The sequence below is a fragment of the Channa argus genome, chromosome 18, assembly GCF_033026475.1.
Source record: "Channa argus isolate prfri chromosome 18, Channa argus male v1.0, whole genome shotgun sequence".
NCBI classification, from domain to species: domain Eukaryota; kingdom Metazoa; phylum Chordata; class Actinopteri; order Anabantiformes; family Channidae; genus Channa; species Channa argus.
In genome coordinates, this window is record NC_090214.1 from 5591950 (window position 1) to 5612362 (window position 20413).

At 41.2% G+C, this 20413-nt stretch overlaps 1 protein-coding gene across 3 annotated transcripts in view; it reads right to left on the bottom strand.

Moving 5' to 3' along the window:
• Positions 1–15995: 15995 nt before the first annotated feature.
• The window catches only part of fibcd1b (fibrinogen C domain containing 1b), a 93718-nt gene continuing 89300 nt past the window's right edge, over positions 15996–20413 (bottom strand). For all 3 annotated transcript variants that reach the window (XM_067484756.1, XM_067484754.1, XM_067484755.1), the window contains one exon: positions 15996–19726. In XM_067484756.1, coding sequence (XP_067340857.1) covers positions 19461–19726 — 266 coding nt within the window. In that variant the 3' untranslated portion in view covers positions 15996–19460. The remainder of the gene's footprint in view (positions 19727–20413) is intronic.

Genomic DNA, 20413 nt, shown 5'->3' on the forward strand with positions numbered 1-20413 from the left:
CAAAGCAGGATAAAGCAAGCTCCTCACATTCTCCGAAACATCTTACGCAGATAATTTTCCTCACCACAGTCGCAGTCATTTAACACAAGTGGTTTACAGCATAATATATAGATGAACTCTTGACATTCAGTATGATACGTATAGAGAGAGAGAGAGAGACGTGCAGGGGATTGTTGACGCCTGCAAACAAATGAGGAAATGATGAACACACACCACATGACTCATCCATCGTACATATCTGTGACATGGCTCAGCGTGCGTTGGTGGGCCAATCTTTATTATCCTCGACGTGCAAATGGAAAAATATATATATTGCATATTTGAAACGATCCAAGAATACCAATTTGCTGAAGCCTCAGCCACTTTACCGGGACCCACACAACTTGTCAGATTTGTGGCAGCATGTCTTTCTCGAAGGAGGCCTCTACATTGTGTTTGTTCCGTTTGAAGTCCATATGACGAATAGGTACCTGAATGAACTCAGTCATTTGCATTTTCTTTAAACCCAGAACCTCGGCAAGCCTTAGCTGCAGCAAAGACGGCAAAGAAGTGGCTGAACTCTGCATGGTATGATATGCAGAGAAGCTGAAGGGACAAAGGAAGTGTATGAAAGAGCGAAAGACGTTTCTGTGGCAAATTAAATAGCGATAAGTACTTCCTCAATACAGAGCAAAGAAAAGAGGTGTTTGCCAGAAACTGTGAAGTCATTTCTGGGTCATGCACAGAGAAGAAAAACAAGATGAGACTGCTGTTGGAGCTGTATCAGCTCTATTATTGTCAGACCAGGGACCAGTAACAAGCTTTTCCCTTATAAATGTACAAATGGTAAATGTCAGGCAAGTCTGAATTTGTGGATGGCGTTTTCACAAGAATGGCAGCTTTAATGACTTGAGATTCCTGTTCTAATAGGCAAAGACTAAATTATATAATTGAATTCTCTCTGCTACACTTGAACTTGCAGTAATCTGCCCACGCTCTGTGAAAGTCAAGTCCCATAATTCTTATCGTAGTAATGATGTAAGAAAGTGCAATATGATTGGTCTGCATCATCAGCACCGAGGGGTTGTGTCACTGACCCTTGTTTCAAAGGCTCCAATATTGAGCTCCCAGTTTCTTTAGTAGGGTATTTGAAGAAGAAATAAAATATTGCATATACTATATAGTATATTTTACAGTTTGGCATTAAAAATTCTTTCTATTACATGGTTTGCTGTGATACTATGAGAATTACCACACCATGTATTGAATTACATTATATAGCAACCTTCACAGCAAAGCATAGAGGTCCCATGTAAAGTTTTAATATGTACTTGTTTACATTTAATTGTTGACCGATCAAACTTTGATTGCTATGATAATATCATATTATCTGTATTTAATGAATTCATTAGAGGGCCTTTTGTTTTAACATGGGTATGAATGTTCACATTGAAAAACTATTAAAACATTTTTCTAGCTACAGCTCGCATGTGAGAATATGCTGGTAAACAGGTGAGTGTGAGACGTGCGCACGCGATGTAAAGATGCGTTTTAACGGTGACAAAATTAAGCACTTAATGTGTGAAATACGCATATTATGATTTCAACACAAATCTTTTAAGTGTAGAGCTCATTAGCTGCCCTTATGAATATTACTGAGTGCAACAGTCCAGTGATTACATGTCAAATGGAACAAGCATGTTGTCAACTCATAGAAGACTAAGGCTGTCTGGTATCTCTTGTCCTCAGGTTAAAATGAAAAACAACCATAGGGCATATTATCATCAAAAAGCTCACATGAAGTACTTTTCTCTGAACTCTGCAGGGTCAACAGCTTCAACAGCATCAGCATGACGCTGAATTTCATGGACACTGCCTGCTGTGTCAGACTGGCAAATCATTTTCTACAACAAAAAGTTCAAAAGAATGGCTAAAGACGTTGCTGTACAAATAACACAAGGCTACAACAAAACGATTTCTCGTATCCGCCACAAAATCCGTCTGCTTAAATAACCCTTATTCCCCAGCTGGAATTCCATTTCTGAAATCTCACTTTTGTGGTGTTTCTTGGTGTCACCAGTGTCTTGTTCAGACTCTGCAAATGTGCAACGCTTACAATTGCCTTTAGGTTCAAGTGAAAGATGTTTCCAGCGTTCACATGGAAATCCAACGGATAACTCTATGCTCAAGATGAAAACAAAAAGACATTTGGACATACCGTCAGCATGAATTAGTAAGTAGCTAATTAATATATTATTTAGATGTTGCACAAGAGGTTAATTACAAAAACAGAGACAACATTTTAGCATCTGTATGTGAGACTCATTGTACAGTTATGTGACAGAACCGCATTTTGTTTGTTTATTCATTAATTAGTTGATCACACTGCCCCTACACACACCGCTGTCTTGGCATCTTGACTTTGCCTCGGAGATCCTTAAAAAGCTGTCTTTGTGAAGTTGACCATGTGTGGAGTCAAGTGGGACCTGAAAAGTCAGGCCACGCATGCTGCTGTATTCACAAAGGAAGATCACTGTGAATGGCTTTTGATCAGGTTTGAGAGAATGTGGCCGGCACAGAGAAGCACTAGGTCCCTGCTTTTAAGGAGAAGCTGAAGGACTTCGATCCTTCTACACCTAAGAGTGTTTTACTGTATGTTCACCTTTTGGCTTTCTGAGCAACTCTCACAGATTCACTGTTGCATAATAACAGAAATCAAGAACTAGTTCCCACTTTAAACTTCAATATTTGATGCAGTGATGACTGATTTCATCAGTCAGACACACTTCTTCATTCAGTTTTTACCAAAACTAGGACCATATGATCCGATTCCCTTTATTGCGACTGGTGAATTGTGGATACGCAACATTTTAAGTGGCGTTACAGAGACTCAGAAGAGTGTGGACAACATTTGAGGGGTTCTTGGTTTTTCAGGGGAAGAACCTCATCACCCAGTGGAGCGGTGTGTCTGGCTGATGTGTTTTTGATAATCAAACACGAGTAGAGAGGAATCAGTGTTTGCCTTAACATCTGTACTGTCATTGTTGACAATACAATTAATTCAGAAAATAAATAAGTCATCTGTTAATGTTGGTGTTGAGGTTTGTTATATTTTTGTATTATATTATCATTATGTGATGAATTGCATGTCACACTGTCCTATACTCATATGACTAACTTGGTGAAAAGTGTCTTTATGTCACAGGATGCGGCTAGAACAGAAGGGTTCAACACGTCCTTTTTTTGCATACATCCTTAACTGACTTAACCCTATAAGGAGTTGTTTTTCTGCTGAGAGCTCTCTATCTGCTTAGCAACAAGTTATTTTAATCTAAAACGAGAAGTAATGTATATGTGTAAAGTGTCCAAACATATGAAGGCACACCCGTGTCTGCTCTGTCGCTGCTTTCAATAAATAAGTTGAACAAGGAAGAGCCCGGTGGAGTTGGCTGAGTTCTGGTGAAGTGTTAAGTCACTAAGACCCCGCCGGGCTCCCCTTGGCCAAGTAAAACTGCAAAGTCGACTCTTGTGTCTTATTTCACTGTTGCTGAACTGTGTTCCAGGTGTAATCAGCACTGTTGTGGTTGTTAGAACCCAACAGTTGGTGTATACAGGGGTCAGCATGGGCCAATCAGATCAATGTACAGATCCCTTTGCATCAGCATTCACCAAATAATTTGAACCCTTGTCACCACTTTAGTGTTCTGAAGGTTTATTGAATGTTCATTGACAAGCTCAGTAACAAAGTGCTGTTATTTTTCATCTGAATGGATTTAAAGCAACAATATGACAAGGACACAGCATTTGGCCGCATATTGGAGGCTTCCTCTACAAAAAGTCAATGACTGATTTTATCCTTATGCAACTGCCCTTTTGTTCACACATAAATAGACACAGCGCTGACAAAGAGTGGCCGTAGCACTGAGTGGAGTAAATGCTCTACAATTACCTCTGGCAAGCAAGTTGTTTTTAGTTCTATTTGTCTGTGTGCGAGCAGGCTATTTCAAAAACTACTTAACACGTGTGAACAATATTTAGTGTGAAAGCTTACAAAGAAATGGCTAATATTGAGGACGATGAGGCGATAGTGGTGCTAGTTACGTAATAGAAAAAGTGACTCTGTGACAAAGACTGTGAAGCAGTGCAGTCAGGTGTTCAGCTTAACAAGCATTCCCTGCTCCATGTGAGGAAATTTCAGATGTCAATGCCAGCAGCCACACCGATTTAGATATTCTCCATAGACAACCCGGCCTCTTAAAAATTACATTCCTCTGCAGCTTAACTGCAAGCGTGATTATTCTTTTGTGGGGAATACAATTCACAGTATTTTTTTTTGTGTGTGTGTGTGTGTGTGTGTGTGTGGGGGGGGGGGGGGGCGTGGATGTGAGTCTCAAGGCGGAAGTGGGCAAACTGAGTGCGTGACCGCCACACCTCAGATCCAAGTTCAGCCCTGGAGTCTCGTGTGGTTACGTTGAGATAATCACTTAAAGAAACGTGGAAGCCGAAGGCTGCGTGTGCCTAAAAATGAGCACATTTTAATAATGCGACAGAAATACCATGTTGTAGTGCAAATTGGCATATTTTGGCAGAAAGAAATTCAGAATGAATGTATTTGGGATTCGCCATTTACATTAATAATCAACGTGTCCTCATTGTTTTATTGGGAAATATAACCCAGCTGCAATCATCTTCCTTACTGAGAAATATTTGTTTCCAATTTAGTTGCATATAAATTGATTTTTTAAGAAAGTGTTGCCATAAATTTGCATGATTACCCACCATTCTGCCTATGTCAATGCACATCCAGATGCAGATACAATCATTCTTACTAATAGAGTTCATGGAGTTGATTCGTGAGCTGAGATGCTTGCGCTTTTTGTTTTGGCTGTTCATGCCAAATGAAATGTTATTTTTTTAATATATGTAAATGAAACTAAAAGAAAATAGTTTTTTTTACATATGCAATTAAAAACCCACCTCTCATTCCCCTTCTTTGGGCCCTGGCCCTAGTGTTATCAATCTAATAAGAGTGGCTCAGGCATCCCTTTCCATGTGCCATATATTCAAAGCTTCTTTCAGAGTATCCTGAGGCGTTCCTAGACCAGTTGGAATATATAATCCCTCCCAAGTCTTTCTGGCTTCCTCACAGTCAGACGTGCCCAGAATAGCTCTACAGGGAGGCTTCAGGTAGACATCCTAATCAGATGCCCCCACCGCTTCAGCAGGTTCAATTCAACATAAAGGAGCAACTGTTGCAAGAATAGGTTAGGGGCTTAGATATGGTATCAGAGAATCGGAGCTCCCGGTCCCTATCCCTGCAAAGAAAACTAATTTCAGTTACTTGTATCTGCAGTATCATCCCGTTGGTCACAAACCAAAGCTTGTGACTAAAGGTGAGAAGTGGACCATAGATCAGCTGGTAAATCCCAAACTTCGCCTTTACAGTAGGCTCCACGCAGGCCTAAAGGTGAAGCTGGTGCATCGAAATGAAATTGATACAGAAAGAAGAAGACACAGAAACACCAAGGCAGATAAAAACGTGGCAAAAACACAAAAGAAGAGTAAATATTTGCATGAAAGAGTAAGAGAGAGAGACAAAGGAGATAGCGTTAATGTCCCAGTTGCTACGAACTGTAACACGGGTAAATGTTAGTCTTAATGCTAGTCACATCCACAGTGCTTAATCCCTAATTTATTGTTTTATAAGTGACTGAACTTATAATCGCTGAGCATAAATGAGACCAGCCATGCTGAGCAGAGAGACATTTTACTTAGCAAACAGTGATTTAATTGAAGACTTCAGGGGGTTGCCAAAGTCTCACATTGGAAAAACGTGAAGTACACTCTCAACAAGAGCTCCAGGAAGAGTGAAAAAAAAACTTTTAAATCTGCCAGTAGCTGCGGTAAATGTCAGAAAAAGCAATATTTTAGTAGAGAGACATGATAGTGAAAGCATTGTTAAGTCAAGTGTAATCAGATGTCTTGCTCACTTGTAACAATTTGTTAGATGGCTCTTCAGTTAAGAAATAGCAAAGGACACGCAAGCAGCTGCTTGGATAAACAAGGGAAAAGAATTTTCACATCCCTGAAGCGGATCTAGCTTTAGCTGCAAAAATAGCTGAAAAGTTCACATCCGATTGTTGGAATTCTGCGAGGTAACACCAGCATGAAGCACAAAACTAACACCTCAAAATAAAAACGGTGTGAGTTTTTGACTGCATTTAAGCAACCTGTTTTGGGTTCACAGGCATCTTGACAAGTGATGCTGTGTGTGTTGGTAGCGGTGTTGTTTATGAACGTGTGAAAAAGCAAAAGACTGCAAATAAATGTCACCAAGTGGTGGAAAACTACTGTGGACATGCACGATCCAGTAAATTGACATGCACATAACTTTTCGCTTAAACAACACCAAGCCCACCCTTTATCCCGTGTGTTCCATATAATTGGATGGAGTGAGGAAATAATGTCATTTTGGTTGAATGAGTGGGGAGTTAGTGAAGTGTTTGTGAAGCTTGTAAAACTGCCCTGAGTTTACAGTGCAGTGGCACAAATTGAAATCGCGTGCATTCATGTTTAAATTTATTTTGAAAAACTGTGAGATCTACCTCCGAGTTACACAGTTGTAACTGATAACTCACAAGCAATTGCATTTGTCCACAACGAATAGATAAAACATCAACAGTGCAGGTAGAAAATGTTTTTTTGAGCCCCTCGGCTAATGACATTCATTACCCAGAGTCCGATCAATGAAACGACACTGGAGTTGTGAGTTTGAGTCACTTTGACTCGTAAAATCTTTCAGTTTGCTGAACGAGAAGCATCTACTGAGACAGGAGTCGGTTGGCAGTGGCGTAGTCAGGGTCCAGACTTTAACCCAAGAGAAACCAATGTGAAAAACATGTCTGACTCCTCCCGAGGCATCTGACTGCAGCTATTAGTACAGTAACACGTGTTGGAGTTCATTTCCCCAAAGGATTCACTTACTTTTTCCACCAATGTACATTTCATGATCACTTAATGCATCTGCAACGTGTTCCAAGCACATTTTTCCCTTTCTGTATTCTGCCAAAAGCAAATCTGACCCAGCATCGCACCAACAACTGTACCAAGTTGCAACACAGTAGCGCTGGGGTTTGACTATAAGCTTGCGAATTGAAAGAAATTGATTATACTGACAGTTTAAACTGTGTTTGCACCAAAACCTGCTTGAAATTCTGACAACATCGTTCTTTCTAACTAGTTACAGATGTTCCAGCTCTGATTCATCTAATTTTGTGTGAGAGAGCCTTACAATTTTTTGCAAAATTCATCAGCCTTAACCTCACAGACACTATTGTTATTTTATCTAATTGTCTGTATTTCTAAGAACATGTCTTTAATACGTGCAAACATAGCTGCAATTGATGGATCATATCGCTTGAACTTTTCCACAGCATCATGAAGTCCAAGGAACACAGCAGACAGGTCAGGGATAAAGTTGGAGTGGAGAAGCTTAAAGCAGGGTGAAAAAAATACCCCAAGCTTTGAACATCTCACGGAGCACTGTACAATGTATCATCTGAAAATGGAAAGAGTGCGGCACAACTGCAAACCTGCCGAGACATGGACAAATACAGAAAACCTGTTAGTCTGCAAAAGACTTGGGACTGGTGAGGAGGTTCACCTTCCAGCAGGACAACAACCCTAAACATGCAGCCAGAGCTACAAGGTGATGGTTCAGATCGAAGCATATTCATGTGTTAGATTGACCCAGTCAAAGTCCAGACCTAAATTCAATTCAGAATCTGTGGCAAGACTTGGAAATCACAGACGCTCTCCATCCAATCTGACTGAGCTTGAGCTATTTTGAAAAACAATAACAGAGAAATTTTTCCCTCACTACATGTGCAAAGCTGGTAGAGACAAACCCCGAAAGAGTTGCAGCTATAATTGCAGCAAAAGGTGGTTTTACAAAGTGTTGACTCAGGGGCCACACTTTTCAGATACTTATTTGTAAAACATTTCGAAAACCTATATCATTTTTCTTCTCCTTGACATTTATGCACCGGTTTGTGTTGGTCTATCACATAAAATCCCAATAAAATACATTTACAATTGTAGTTGTAATGTGACAAAATGTGGAAAAGTTCAAGGGGTATGAATACTTTTGCAGGGCACTGTACACTGGGACATTCCTGCTATTATGTCTGTTACTAACAGCTCACCAGGATTAAAAGAAGCGATGCCAACCTGTCAAAACTCACATGTACTCTCACACAAACAAATCACAAAAATGGGATTTGTATCAGTGATACAAATTCTGAATGACCTGTAAAGAGGACAAAAAAATAGTACCAGGAAGAAGAATGTTATTAGCCAGTGAATAAATAATGCAGCAGTTGTGTGCTGCTGTATTTGGGCTCTGCAAAATACAAATGTCTGCAGGATAATATGCTCAAAATCACAAAGCTAACACGCTGATAATGCTTACTGAGTCCACCATCTTACTTTGGTCTTGGCGATCCATCCCACAGTTACTGAGATATTTTAGTCGTGAAGTGACTGTCAGGCTGACGAACCAACAACTTGCGTTGTGATTCCTCCTGCTAGCAGGGTTAAAAACACATATATGCTGTACATGTAAAGAATGTGATGTGACTTCTCACTGCATGATACCTTGTTATATGAATTGACCCATATTGTTGCAATCATTTTCAAATGGAAAAATAAATCACCTAACGACCCCCATTAAAACCACCAGACCAGGCCACTCCACATTCGCTCTTATGATGCTCATATGACCCATGTCAAAATTTACCCTCATTCTTTGTGTGCTGGCACCGTACAAACAGATACGGGACTGGTTCATCCCTCTTCTCCCCCAGGGTAAGCGAGAGGCTTTTGTGTAATTTCAATAAAAGCCCGTTAGTTGAAGCCTCACTTTGCTCCCACCAACATCCTTCCATCAAAAGCTCTCATGGGCTCTGCTTAGTTATTAGCCACTGCTCCATATTTGTGAGGTGTCATCAGTAATAAGCTGGTTGCAGGTTACCTTTGCCTCTGTCTGTCAGGTAGAATACTGGATCCACAGCCCCCAAAAGGCCCCACTGGGACCTTCCACCGCCAGCACCATCAATTAGCCTTACGTACAATAACATCACATGCCACAGGGAGAAGGGGACTTGTGGGTGGGAGCTTGGAGGCATGAGTACCTGGGATGTGATATTTTCACATTCTGTAACTGTGTAATTCTTGCAGACAAAGAGACATACAGGAAGACAAATTGGGACCTTTAGAGTATTTAAAGTAGAGAAATTTAGTTTAGTCACTGCTCACCTGTGTTTGATTGTTTCCAAATATGTTGATCTCTGCCCCCGTCTGTCGCTCTTCACGTCTGGGTGCCGACTTGAAAGGGATGACTACTGCTCATTGTGTCGCTCTTAGTGTCACTGTTGGTGTGAGTGTGTGGTTATAGGGGTTGACACTTTTGCTGCAATTGCTGAACCCTAGGAAAGATGTAGCCGAATGTCTGATGCCTGTTGAAAAAAGCGAGTGTCAGAGACAGCCTGCTTCAGATTCTGTCGTTTGGAAAGCTTAGGTGGATGTTCAGCAACTGGGCCAGATCGACTGACTCCTTTAGCTGCACGGATATTTTATGGATGTAGGAAGAGGGTATTCTGTGCCAAAAAAAGAAAGAAGAAACTCTCTCACACAGACACAGAAACTTCCTACTGCACAATGTTGGCAGTGTTGTAAATATGAAATGCAAGTCTTGAAATTATTGAGCACCAAAATCCCATTGCAAAGAATTTTCTTTTAATACCTGTCAAAACCATCATAGGTTTTTTGTAAAGAAAAAAACCTAAAGAAATAATAAGAACATTTTAAAGACCAACACAAAAATGTACCTTTAGACAAGCAAAGACAACAATGAATTACCTTAAATGTTTTTTGATTTTTTTTTGTGCTTTCAGCTTATCCTGTGAGTTTAGGGTCCACAGCGGATCATTGTCCGCATGTTGAACAGACATGGGCTTGGACTGTTCTACTGGCACTGAACAGGTGGGGTGCTGGGTGCCCAGTATCTTGCCACTTCGACATATAGCCCAGACTGGGGATTGGACCACTAACCCTGTGGTCTGTGGACATCTGCTTTTACCGACTGAGCTACAGCCAACCAAACGATTTACCTTAAATTAATGATGAATTAAATTCCTGTAGGTGACACCCGGCTACAGCCAGGTTGGTAAAAGCCTTGCATTCGGCCTTAAATGAACTGATTTTGATTAGAATGCATCCTAAGGATCCAATATCAAATTAAGAAGATTTGAAGTCTTATTTTAAAGCTGTCGGGCGGTGAAATTTAGCCAGCCAGAAGAAATGATTACTCTGATTACATCAGTATTTTCTCACCCATTCCCGTTCTCACCTTGGATCATTATTCTAATCAAGGTGTTGATATACAAGTACAGAACAGTACACGATGTAAGGAAATGGGTGTGTGGATTCTCCCTGACATTTTTGGTTTGATATGATAGAAAGAAAAGGGCAATGCCGTTTCCAAAGAGCCTTACCAAAAAGCATAAAAGGTGAATTGTGCATGGGAGAAAAGAAACCCTCATTTACAAACCTCAGCACCTGAACGTTCATCAGAGCCAACCACAAGAACATCAAGGCTGTGTGAAGAGGCCGAGGAGTGAGTGCTGCTCTCAAGCTAATCAGTACAAAGAGTCCCTGTCACTGTTCTGTCAAGCCCGGCACTGAAACTCTTCACGTGATATAAGCTGAAAGGAACCGGCTGTGGGATGATGAAATGTCGCTGCTGCAGCTCCCACCCAGAAAAGGGAATTTATTGCTTGTTTTTGCTGTGTTAGATAGTTTTCATCTTTACGCACAGATTCATGAATACATCGTATGTGACTCTCAATTTTTACAAGACCAAACTTGTGCTCTCGGGATAAGACTTGGTCTCAGATTTTGTCTGATTGCGAAGTTTTCATTTTCAAGCCACTGTGAAGCAGATGTTAAATGCTAGGCTGGAGCTGATGAACCCTTTCCAATACAGGCAGAACACATGTAAAGCAGGTGGACAAAGAGGTGTATGCAAGACCAAGTAAGTCCAGTACTGCATGGATGGATGCACTGAGGAGAGAGAAATTGAAAATTAGAAACATTTGCACTACATTTGCAGTATGCAATGTAACATTAAACAGCTGTATACAGCTGTCAGCCCATTATGCTGCAACAAATATAGCATCTTAAGTCCACTGGTTGACTGGTAATTGTAAAATGATGTACTTTCCTCTTGAACTGCAACTTACATTCATACCTGATTGATCTGGTGGATTTTATGGATTCATCGTTTGGTCTCTAAAATGAGAAATAAACAAACTAAGGACAGACTCTTAGGCGATGTCTTCTGTTGCCTGAGCCGGGGCCCCTAAACTCAAATATATTCTAATGTACACACTATTACACATGATGATAAAGTGCACAACGTTGTCAGAATACATTCTTTTAGGCATTTTTGCTTGAAAAGGATGCAGATTAGATTGTTTTTCGCTTTCATTTACGTTGAGGTTTCACTGCATAAAATATAAAATGATACTGTAACTATAAAATCAAACCTAACAAGCAGTATAATTTACTTCTCTGCCCTCCACACAGCAAGCACTTCAACCTTAACGCCCATAACAGGTTGCTCATCCCGACCCTCTGACACGACCCACAGAACCATTTGTTAAGATTACTCCCATGTAGGGAGGCAGACATCTGTTGAAATTGCACGGCTTTTCATGCAAAGGCACCAAACCGATGGCTGGTGTAACGCTATCTTTCATTCTAAACAGTCACAGCAGCTGGATCACAACCGGTCTGGTTGAAGTTTTTAGAGGCTTCGGTTTAAGTGTGGGCACAGAGTTTAGGCACTAAATAAACAGACGTAGTTAAAATGTCGGGGTTTTGCTTAAATCCTCTCATTACCTGGCATTTGTAACATGACTGCATTTTATGAGACTGGTTACAATAGGCAACAGAAAATAGTTTCACACTGGACCAACACTTTTTTCCTGTAGGAAATTCCTCTGCTATGCTGAGCCATCCCACCCAAAACCTCCCCCTGACCAACATTTCTACTGCCCAACAGTAATATGTCTGTGTTGTGCCCAACACAGACATGAAAAAAAATCCAAAAATACTGCTTAATAGACATTGTCCATTTGTTGTTTGCTTGGAAAACGGCCTAAAGGGACGTTTGCGTACACCCACGTTAGCTAAGTCAAAGACGAGGAAAACTGAATTCTAAGCAAATGCCTTTAAAAAGAGAAGATATGCTAAGCCTCATTATTGCAGTTAGTAATGTAAGATTTCAGCGTCGTGCACTGAAAAAAAAAAAAAAAAGCTTTGGTTGTGGTTAAAGGGGAAGAAAAACAGTCACTATCTCTGCTTGAATATGCCGGTGCTACTGCAGGCTGAACTGTCACCAACTTGAAGGAAATGCTAATGCGGGTTGAAATGGGTTACTTCCATGCACAAAGGAGAGAAAGATTAGATCAACTAATTTAATTAATGTCGACTTAAAGTTACATTAAAGGACAAAAAAAAAGGAGGAAAAAAAAAGCTTAATTAATTGAGATTGCCGTGCCAACCTACTAACTGGCTCGGAATGTGGGGAGAGCAGAAAGCTTTCAGGACCACACACGCCAGTACACACAGACATACACAGACCTCCGTCGGAAAGACGAAGTGCTCCATAAGCTATCAGCGATCCTTTGTCAAAAAAAACAAATACAAAAATTCAAGCGCTACAACAGCTATTGGGTGGTCATTACTCACTGCACTGGCAACTCACTCACCGATCACACATGAAGAAAATTATAAAAACTGGCATAATTATGCTTCTACACCACATTGTGTTGAAAATGTTCTGCGGTGAAGCTGTAATTGCACCATACTGGGAGAAAAATAAAAGAACATTAGCTCACCAGAAAGCATAACAACAATCACACTTCTGGCTATTATATCTCAAATAGTGAAAAAATAATTCCCTTCAGTCCAATCACACTTATTTAAGTGAAGATCTCTGTGTCTGCATTCCGCATCTTTTCGTGTATGTGGTCCCGGTCGGAGGATCGTGTGAGGAAATGCTTTAAATTGGAACAAAACACGTATTAAAAACATTCCAACTCAGTAAACCAATAAGCTCCAAGCAGTCACGTGAAGTTACGATGAGACTTTGAGAGCAATGAACAAGTGCGGCAGAACAGCCCTGCAATTTCTGCGAGCACAGCTAATGCCATTAAGTTAAAAAATGTCTGATGCAGTCTGCTGTCCCCCCATCTGAGTGTGTGTTTGTGATTTGACATGTCGTCTCTTAACTATGACCTCCATGTACACACAAATACAAACAATCCTGTGACTTTTTGATGCCCATGCTTCACTTTTTAACGGCAAATGATTCAAAGTGGGTCTTACATTACAGCGGCACACAGCAACATGCATTTAATTTTGTAAGAAACACAATATAAAACCACTTAATGTAACAAACAGCACGCACAATTCCGTCTGGCACCCGTGTCTCCGCAGCAAGCCGTCTACCTCCTTCCCAGCAAGCATGCTGATGATGTAGCCATGAAATGCAAATCCCCCGATGGGTGTTCAGAGTGAAGCCAGGGCAGCAACAGAAGTATGTTATCAATGTCAGAGCCACTGGATATACTATATCAGATAACAGAGGGGTAGAAGTAAAGCTTAGTGAATAATGGATACATCAGTTTATACAGTAACAATCAGTGTACAGCAGGTAAATTAAATAGACTGCTTCATTATGGATGGAGATGGTGTAGGGAGATGGAGGTGTGGAGCGACTAGCTGATAGATTACCAAAGCATGACATTTGTGCTCGAATACAATGTTCCTTTTCAGTCAGGTGTTCACGTGTTCAGACTGTTTTCATGGCTCTGCAGTAATCTGTATGCTTACCCTGCTGGCATGCAGGCTATAAGCATACAAAGAAAAGCGTGGCATGAAAAGAGATGCAGGGAAGGAATACTAATACCCGAAGCTCAGAACTAGGTGGCAAAGGTGGAGCAAACGATTCGGAGGTACGAGGAGTTGTTCAGCAGCCCATGCAGAGGCAAATGTGGATCAGTTTTAGCCATCGTCTCGGTGCCTAAAGTCATTTCTCTTCTTATATCATGTCTTTATGTTGGGCTCCATGCCTTTATGGAATTAGCACTGTAACACAAAAGCGCTCAGTGTCAATGTGGGGCTCAATGTGGTTTCTTTAGGCTCTTTCCTTTTGTTCTTCTAGCCTTTTCCCACGCACTTCTTTGCAAATCAGATGCATAATTTAACCTGATAGGGGAAAATGAGATTGTTACTGTTAACCAGGTTTAGATCAGTCCTTTAGTAAGATTAAAGATGTGACTAGACAAGACAATAATTAAGGTGCAGACAATCAGGAAGCAGAAGTGAAGTGGACAGAAAGCCACATCCTCCTACTGGAAGAAGTCATGAAATTACACTGGAGAATATATTTAGCACTAAATTACATAATCTTTACTGGACTTATCTTTATATGTGCAGTTGACATGGGTTTTCAAACAGAATGACACTCATTAAATAAGCAAGCAGCATTTTATCTGCCAGTTCTGCACATTGAAGGGGCTGAGTGGTTGGCACAGCCAGCACACACGCGGTGTCAAGACCAGAGCTGAATGCCTCGTGCATCTCGCGGATCCACATAGATAGCAACTCAGTCTCTGACTTCATTTGCTGCCTTTTGAACTATGAATTGAGGAGCAAGATCACACGGCTGGCATCGCTCTTCAGTGTTACTCCTTCAGCATGAACTCATCCTATCATGACTCGCAGTCCTTCAAGGCAATTAGGAGAGGCACCGCGTTGGCCTAGGTTTGGGGCCACACGCAGCCACTTCAAATATGATTAGTGACAGGTTGCTTTGTTTCGCACGATTTCAAAACGCCAGAGGATCGTAGGATGGATGTTGAACATTAGAAATTATTTGAGCCAACCTGTTACGCTTAATACCACCATGCTCTGAGAACACACTTCATAGCGGGATTTTCTAACACACAGACCTGTATTTTATATGAAATGAGATGAAAGTGTTTATCCCCTTGGGTTGTTGGAGCAGCAACAAGTAATGTGTTTCAGTAGAGAAGACTAAAGGACACAGAGTCTAACTACACAACCAAAATATAAAAAGCAATAAGAATCATAAACACAAGCAATAAGGCAATAAAACCAGCCAAGCAAAATGTGAAGATTAAATAGCTGTGGAATTATAGATTTTCATACGCACCATTTCATAGCCAGCATTTTCAACGCTCTAGATGTGTACATGGGAGAGAAATTGAAAACTAACACCTCAGAAGAACTAATGGATAACAGCAACGTGTCCACGTTATAACAATGAAAAGTAATCGTCATGTTGTTGCTGGGTCTTAGGAGCAGTGCGGTGGAAAAGCTAATTTCACAATAAAAAAAAGGCTCTATGAAAAGAAAACCTGACAAGCGCCATGTGAATAAATTACTGGCTCTTATAAGACGTCTAAAGACATCACCCTCCAACTAGGTCTTTACAATATTTCATTTGTATGTTACAGTGTATAAGTGGCGCCATAATCTTTTTCTGGAGGTAGAAATTGTAATAAAGCATGACATATCCAAACACTGGATATTATTTTTTTTAGAAAAACATGTTGCTGTTGAGTTCATTTATTTCAAACGGCCTAGATTTTACTATAAATATTGAAGCTTCACCAACACCATTAAAATTATATGTTCTTGCAAAGGCTTAAGAAAACTCAGCCAATAAGCACTTTGGGTTTGCTTGGACTATTCCATAGACCCAGCAGCTTCTTCCATTGTTGCTTTATTGTGGTTGACGGTGCAAAACATGTACTTGGCAAAATTCATTGTTCATCGTTTGTTCAGCAAAATCAAATCAGCACTTAGTTCTCAGCATGCACAGGTTTTTACCTAAGGGAAAAAAAAAAAAACTCTTGTAGGTGTTCTCCATTTATAAAATGTGAATGTTTATTAAATGTCGACAGGAACATCAAAACACATTATCAAGATTCAGCAAAACAATCTATAGTACTTCACTAAAAATAAAAAATAAAAATCAAATAAAGAAAACAGAGTTAGTTCTGCGCTGGGACTCAAAGGATGGGAGGGCTGAGGGCTGGGCAGAGAAGGGGACGGGAGTGAGGCAAAAAAAACAAAAAAACAGAGCAATAAAGAGGCAAGCAGTCTGGAGCTGGAGAGAGAAGAGAGGGGAATTTAAGAGCTATGGAGTGAGGGGGGATTGGCAGCAGAGGCTAAGGCAATTAAGGAGGTACACAGTAAGAAAGATAGAAGGTTTTGAGAGTTGGGGGGATCGATCAGGAGGGTGCTGATGCACTTTAATGAGTGGGATAACTGGGAATGATTGGAACGTCTGATTTCACTCTTTTATCGTGCCTTTCGTTGGAGGCCTAGCCGAGAGAGTGACTATGAAGGCATTCACTTAGAAACACACACACACACACACACACACACACACACACACACACACACACACGCACAGAAAGGGGCATGGCAAACAATACGTTACATTTAAATAACAAAGGGCAACAGAGCATCAACATATACAGTGAGCACAATGTTGTGGTGAGGTAATTAAAGATTTTGGGAGTGGGTTCTCAGGGCTTTAGGGTACGAGCGCAGTTCAACACAGTACCAGAAGGTGGTGTCCACTCTAATGGGTTCACATCACAATAAGGAATAGTTCATTATAATTATGCAAATCTCTCTGTTATCAACACAAATATCCGGGGAGGCAAGTTGTACATAAGCATCACATGACTTCAAAATTCCACAGAGAGATGCACTCAGCCCCCCGTTCTCTTGTCTGGCTCATGCACATGGGCATGTACAAACCAAAGCATGTGCATATACTGTATGTGTACACACAGAGACACTGTAGACGCACACATGTGCACACATGCTCTCACACACACACACACACACTCTGTTTAGCACAGAGACACGCAGACACACACATTTGCATACACACAGTCCAATTCATTCTCCTTAAGTGACTTCAGCTTGCTTTAAATTTGCTGCATCCTCTGACATTATCATCCCTCACACTGTGTGCCATAGTACCATCAGCGAGAATTTGAAACATGTGTCTGTGCTTTGATACTGAATGGAGGTGGCAGCGGTCCACCGAGCTGAATTAGCTGTGAGCACACAGCCAAGGTGCTGCAGAGAAACACACGCACAGAATTTGGGACATCCTTCCGAGCGCCGGCCACGACAGAAAAACTGACAGCTGTTCCTGTATCAGTGCAGCATTGCTGGGTGATGGACGCTAACTCGCTGTCGGCCGGGGCGACAGCCTTCAGCGCACATTTAAAGCTGTCTCCCGGTGCCACAGGACTTTCCAAAGCCGAGATGTCAGAGAGACCGCAAACGTCCAGCAAGGCAGCTAATGTGCCAAGAGGTTCCAAGTCTCTGTAAAAGATTTATATTTGTGCTGCAGAATTGAACATGGACATGTGCTCGAGGGATAATCAGATTGCTTCTGTTCGCTCACATTTGACCTTCAGTTGCGGGGCCACTCTGACCTATTGCTCAGGTAGAGGAAAGCGAATAAATTCTGTCAATACTTCTCGCTTGACTTCTTTATCTTTTAACTGGTGGATTTTGTTAAGTTCATGTGCTTCAGTTCTCTTTGTGTTTCAGCATAGTAAGAAAACAGATTCACATGCTCTAAAAGTCATACACACTGTACAATAAATCTACACATTTTTTTTTAAAGCTTTTAGTACATCCAAAGAATCTCGATGAAAGTGGAAAAAGTTGATTCATCGACATTTTTTTCTCTGCATGTTTTTCTTCATAACATTTTTTTTACTTTTTTTTTTTTTTTTGGTTTGTTTTTTTGTTTGCTTCCTGTAGGGCAATTTTCTTTTTGCCATAACACATTGTAGAATTCCTACTCAAAAGAAGAAAGACAGTGGTTCAGAGCTTCAAATCTTATTTTACAGCAATTTACTTTCTGTTTGCATGACATGTAAAACAGTGCCACACAAACAACTCCCACAATAATCACCTGGAAAAGAGGGAAACATAAAACTGAGGACAAACCAGAGGTGCGGGAATTGTTGTGGGGGGAGGGGGGTGGGGTTGTGTTGGCAAAAATGCATCCTTTTCTCACCGAGTTGAAAAAAAAAAAAAAAGGTCAGAGAGGCAGGGGTGACACGCTCTTGGATTGTGTGTCAGTTTTCCTTTACGTTGCATGTACATACATTAGCGGCTTCGTTATCTCATGTTAACTAAGATGGAGAGAGTGAAGGTATGTCAGCCATGCATCACGTTTAGTCTGTCTGCACTAAACATTTTAGTCAATCGAGACACTCTGCTGAACTTCTGACAGGAAATTGATAGTGTTAGAGAACTCTGTCTGTCTCTCTCCGTCTCACACACACACGTACACACACACACACACACGTACAGACGCAAAGTGCTGGGTTACCATCTGTGAGTGCTGCATCACTTGGCCAATACTCAGCTGGCAGGCAGATCAGACAAAGTGCCCAATATGCTCCCTAATGGTCCAAGTCAGATGAATGAGATTCTACGTCGTCTCTTTCTTTTTCTCATTTCTCTTTTTCATCCTTTTCGCATCTCCCTTTCTTCCACTTCCTCTCTCCCCTTTGATTCACTCTGCCCCTCTTTCTATTGACTAATTTAAGTCTTGTCAAATTGTTTCCTCGTTCTCTCTGTCTCTCTTTCCCTCTCATTATCCGAGGCCCTGCACTTCTTGCCACTACTCCTGCTGGGTCTCATTCACACTGATCAAGGATGTAAACGTGACTCAGTGTACTGTGACCACTGTGCTGGCCCTTCTCAGCGGTTGATTTTCAGAGGGGTAAAAAAGAGAATTTGTTCGTCTTGCTCATATCTTGTGAAGGGGTTTGTCTTTTCCGTTTAAATCTGGACCAGCCCTCTCCAGTTGTACCGAAATGGGAAGCGAGACTAAAACACAGTCTAAATGTCATGTCAGCAGAGATAGGAGGTCAGAGTTAGATGTCAGGAGGAAATCACTAGTGTGGAATTCAGGAGGGGATGGTTGGACACCATGTTAGACTGGATTAAGTGAAGTGAAGTGCTAGAGCAGTGTTTGAGGACTGACTGGTCAAAAACGGGGCACCGTGGTTGCATTACTTTCTGAAAGAACGGGAACACGGGAAGGATTATGGTAGCCAGCATGAGCAGCAGCTGAGTGATAGAGGACGAAGAGCAAAAAAAGGAGAAGTAACATCAGGAGGCAAACAGCAGTGTCAACTAAACTCAAAGAGGTACTGTATGTTTTAGTGAACAAACAATATCGAGACAAGTAACTCCACCTACTGTAGCTGTCAGAAATCGTGGTTTGTAATTTTTAAAAAAGTTTCTCCCCTTTCCTTCTTTCTCTCCTGTTAGTTTCATTTATTCTCAGCGTCACGGGTGGGTCGTATCTTCATTTCCGAAAACTTGAGGGAGTACTGCCAGCCAGTCCAGGAGGACCACTCGATGCCATCGGCATAGGAGGTGTGCTGACCGCGCAGGTACTGGCCGTTAAGGTTGGACGTGTGGCAGTTGCGGTACCACCAGGCGCCGTGGTAGAAGGAGGCGCAGTTATTCTCCGAGTGGTCGTTATCTCTGTCTTTGGTGGTGAACTTCATCCCATTGTGCTTCAGCAGAGAGTCGCCTAAAGGGGGAAAAGGTATGAAAAAATGTAAACGGTTTAGTTCATATTTAAAAAGTAACATGTTACTGTAGGGTTATTTACATCATGCCCGTTGCATATGAAAAGAGTCGCATTAAACAAGGGCAGCAGCTTCTGTTTTCCACAGAAATACTGTTGGTTCTAAAACCAGAAAGCAGTAATTAGAGATATCCGCCAGGAGAGATTCACACATCCACTTCAAAACGGTACAAGATTTTTCAATTAATCATTTCTATAAACAGAGGGAGAAGAAAATAAAGCTCCACAGTCCTCCAGAGCATTGCTTCTCATTATCTAAAGCAGGAGGTCAGACGCCTTTGTAGCCAATTTATTAAAGGTTCCGTGGTGACCTTTTTATCTTCTTCACTTTAATAATGCCCCCTCCCCCTGGCGATTTCATCAGGATGTCAGTCACTTAACGGACAGAAATGTTAATAGGAAGAGAGAGAGAAAAATCTTAATGAACCTCATCATATATGTAAAATTCCTTTTTAAACCCTTTAGTTATTTCAACTAGTACAGAAAGATTTCAAAATATGCACAACAGTCTATAAGATGGCACTCTTTCCTACAACCTGTGAACGTGACAGTGATGTAAGACCCCTGCAGGGATGCGGCACAAGGAAGCTGCAGCATGCAAGTTCCCTTAGTTGTGGTCTGCATAAGTCT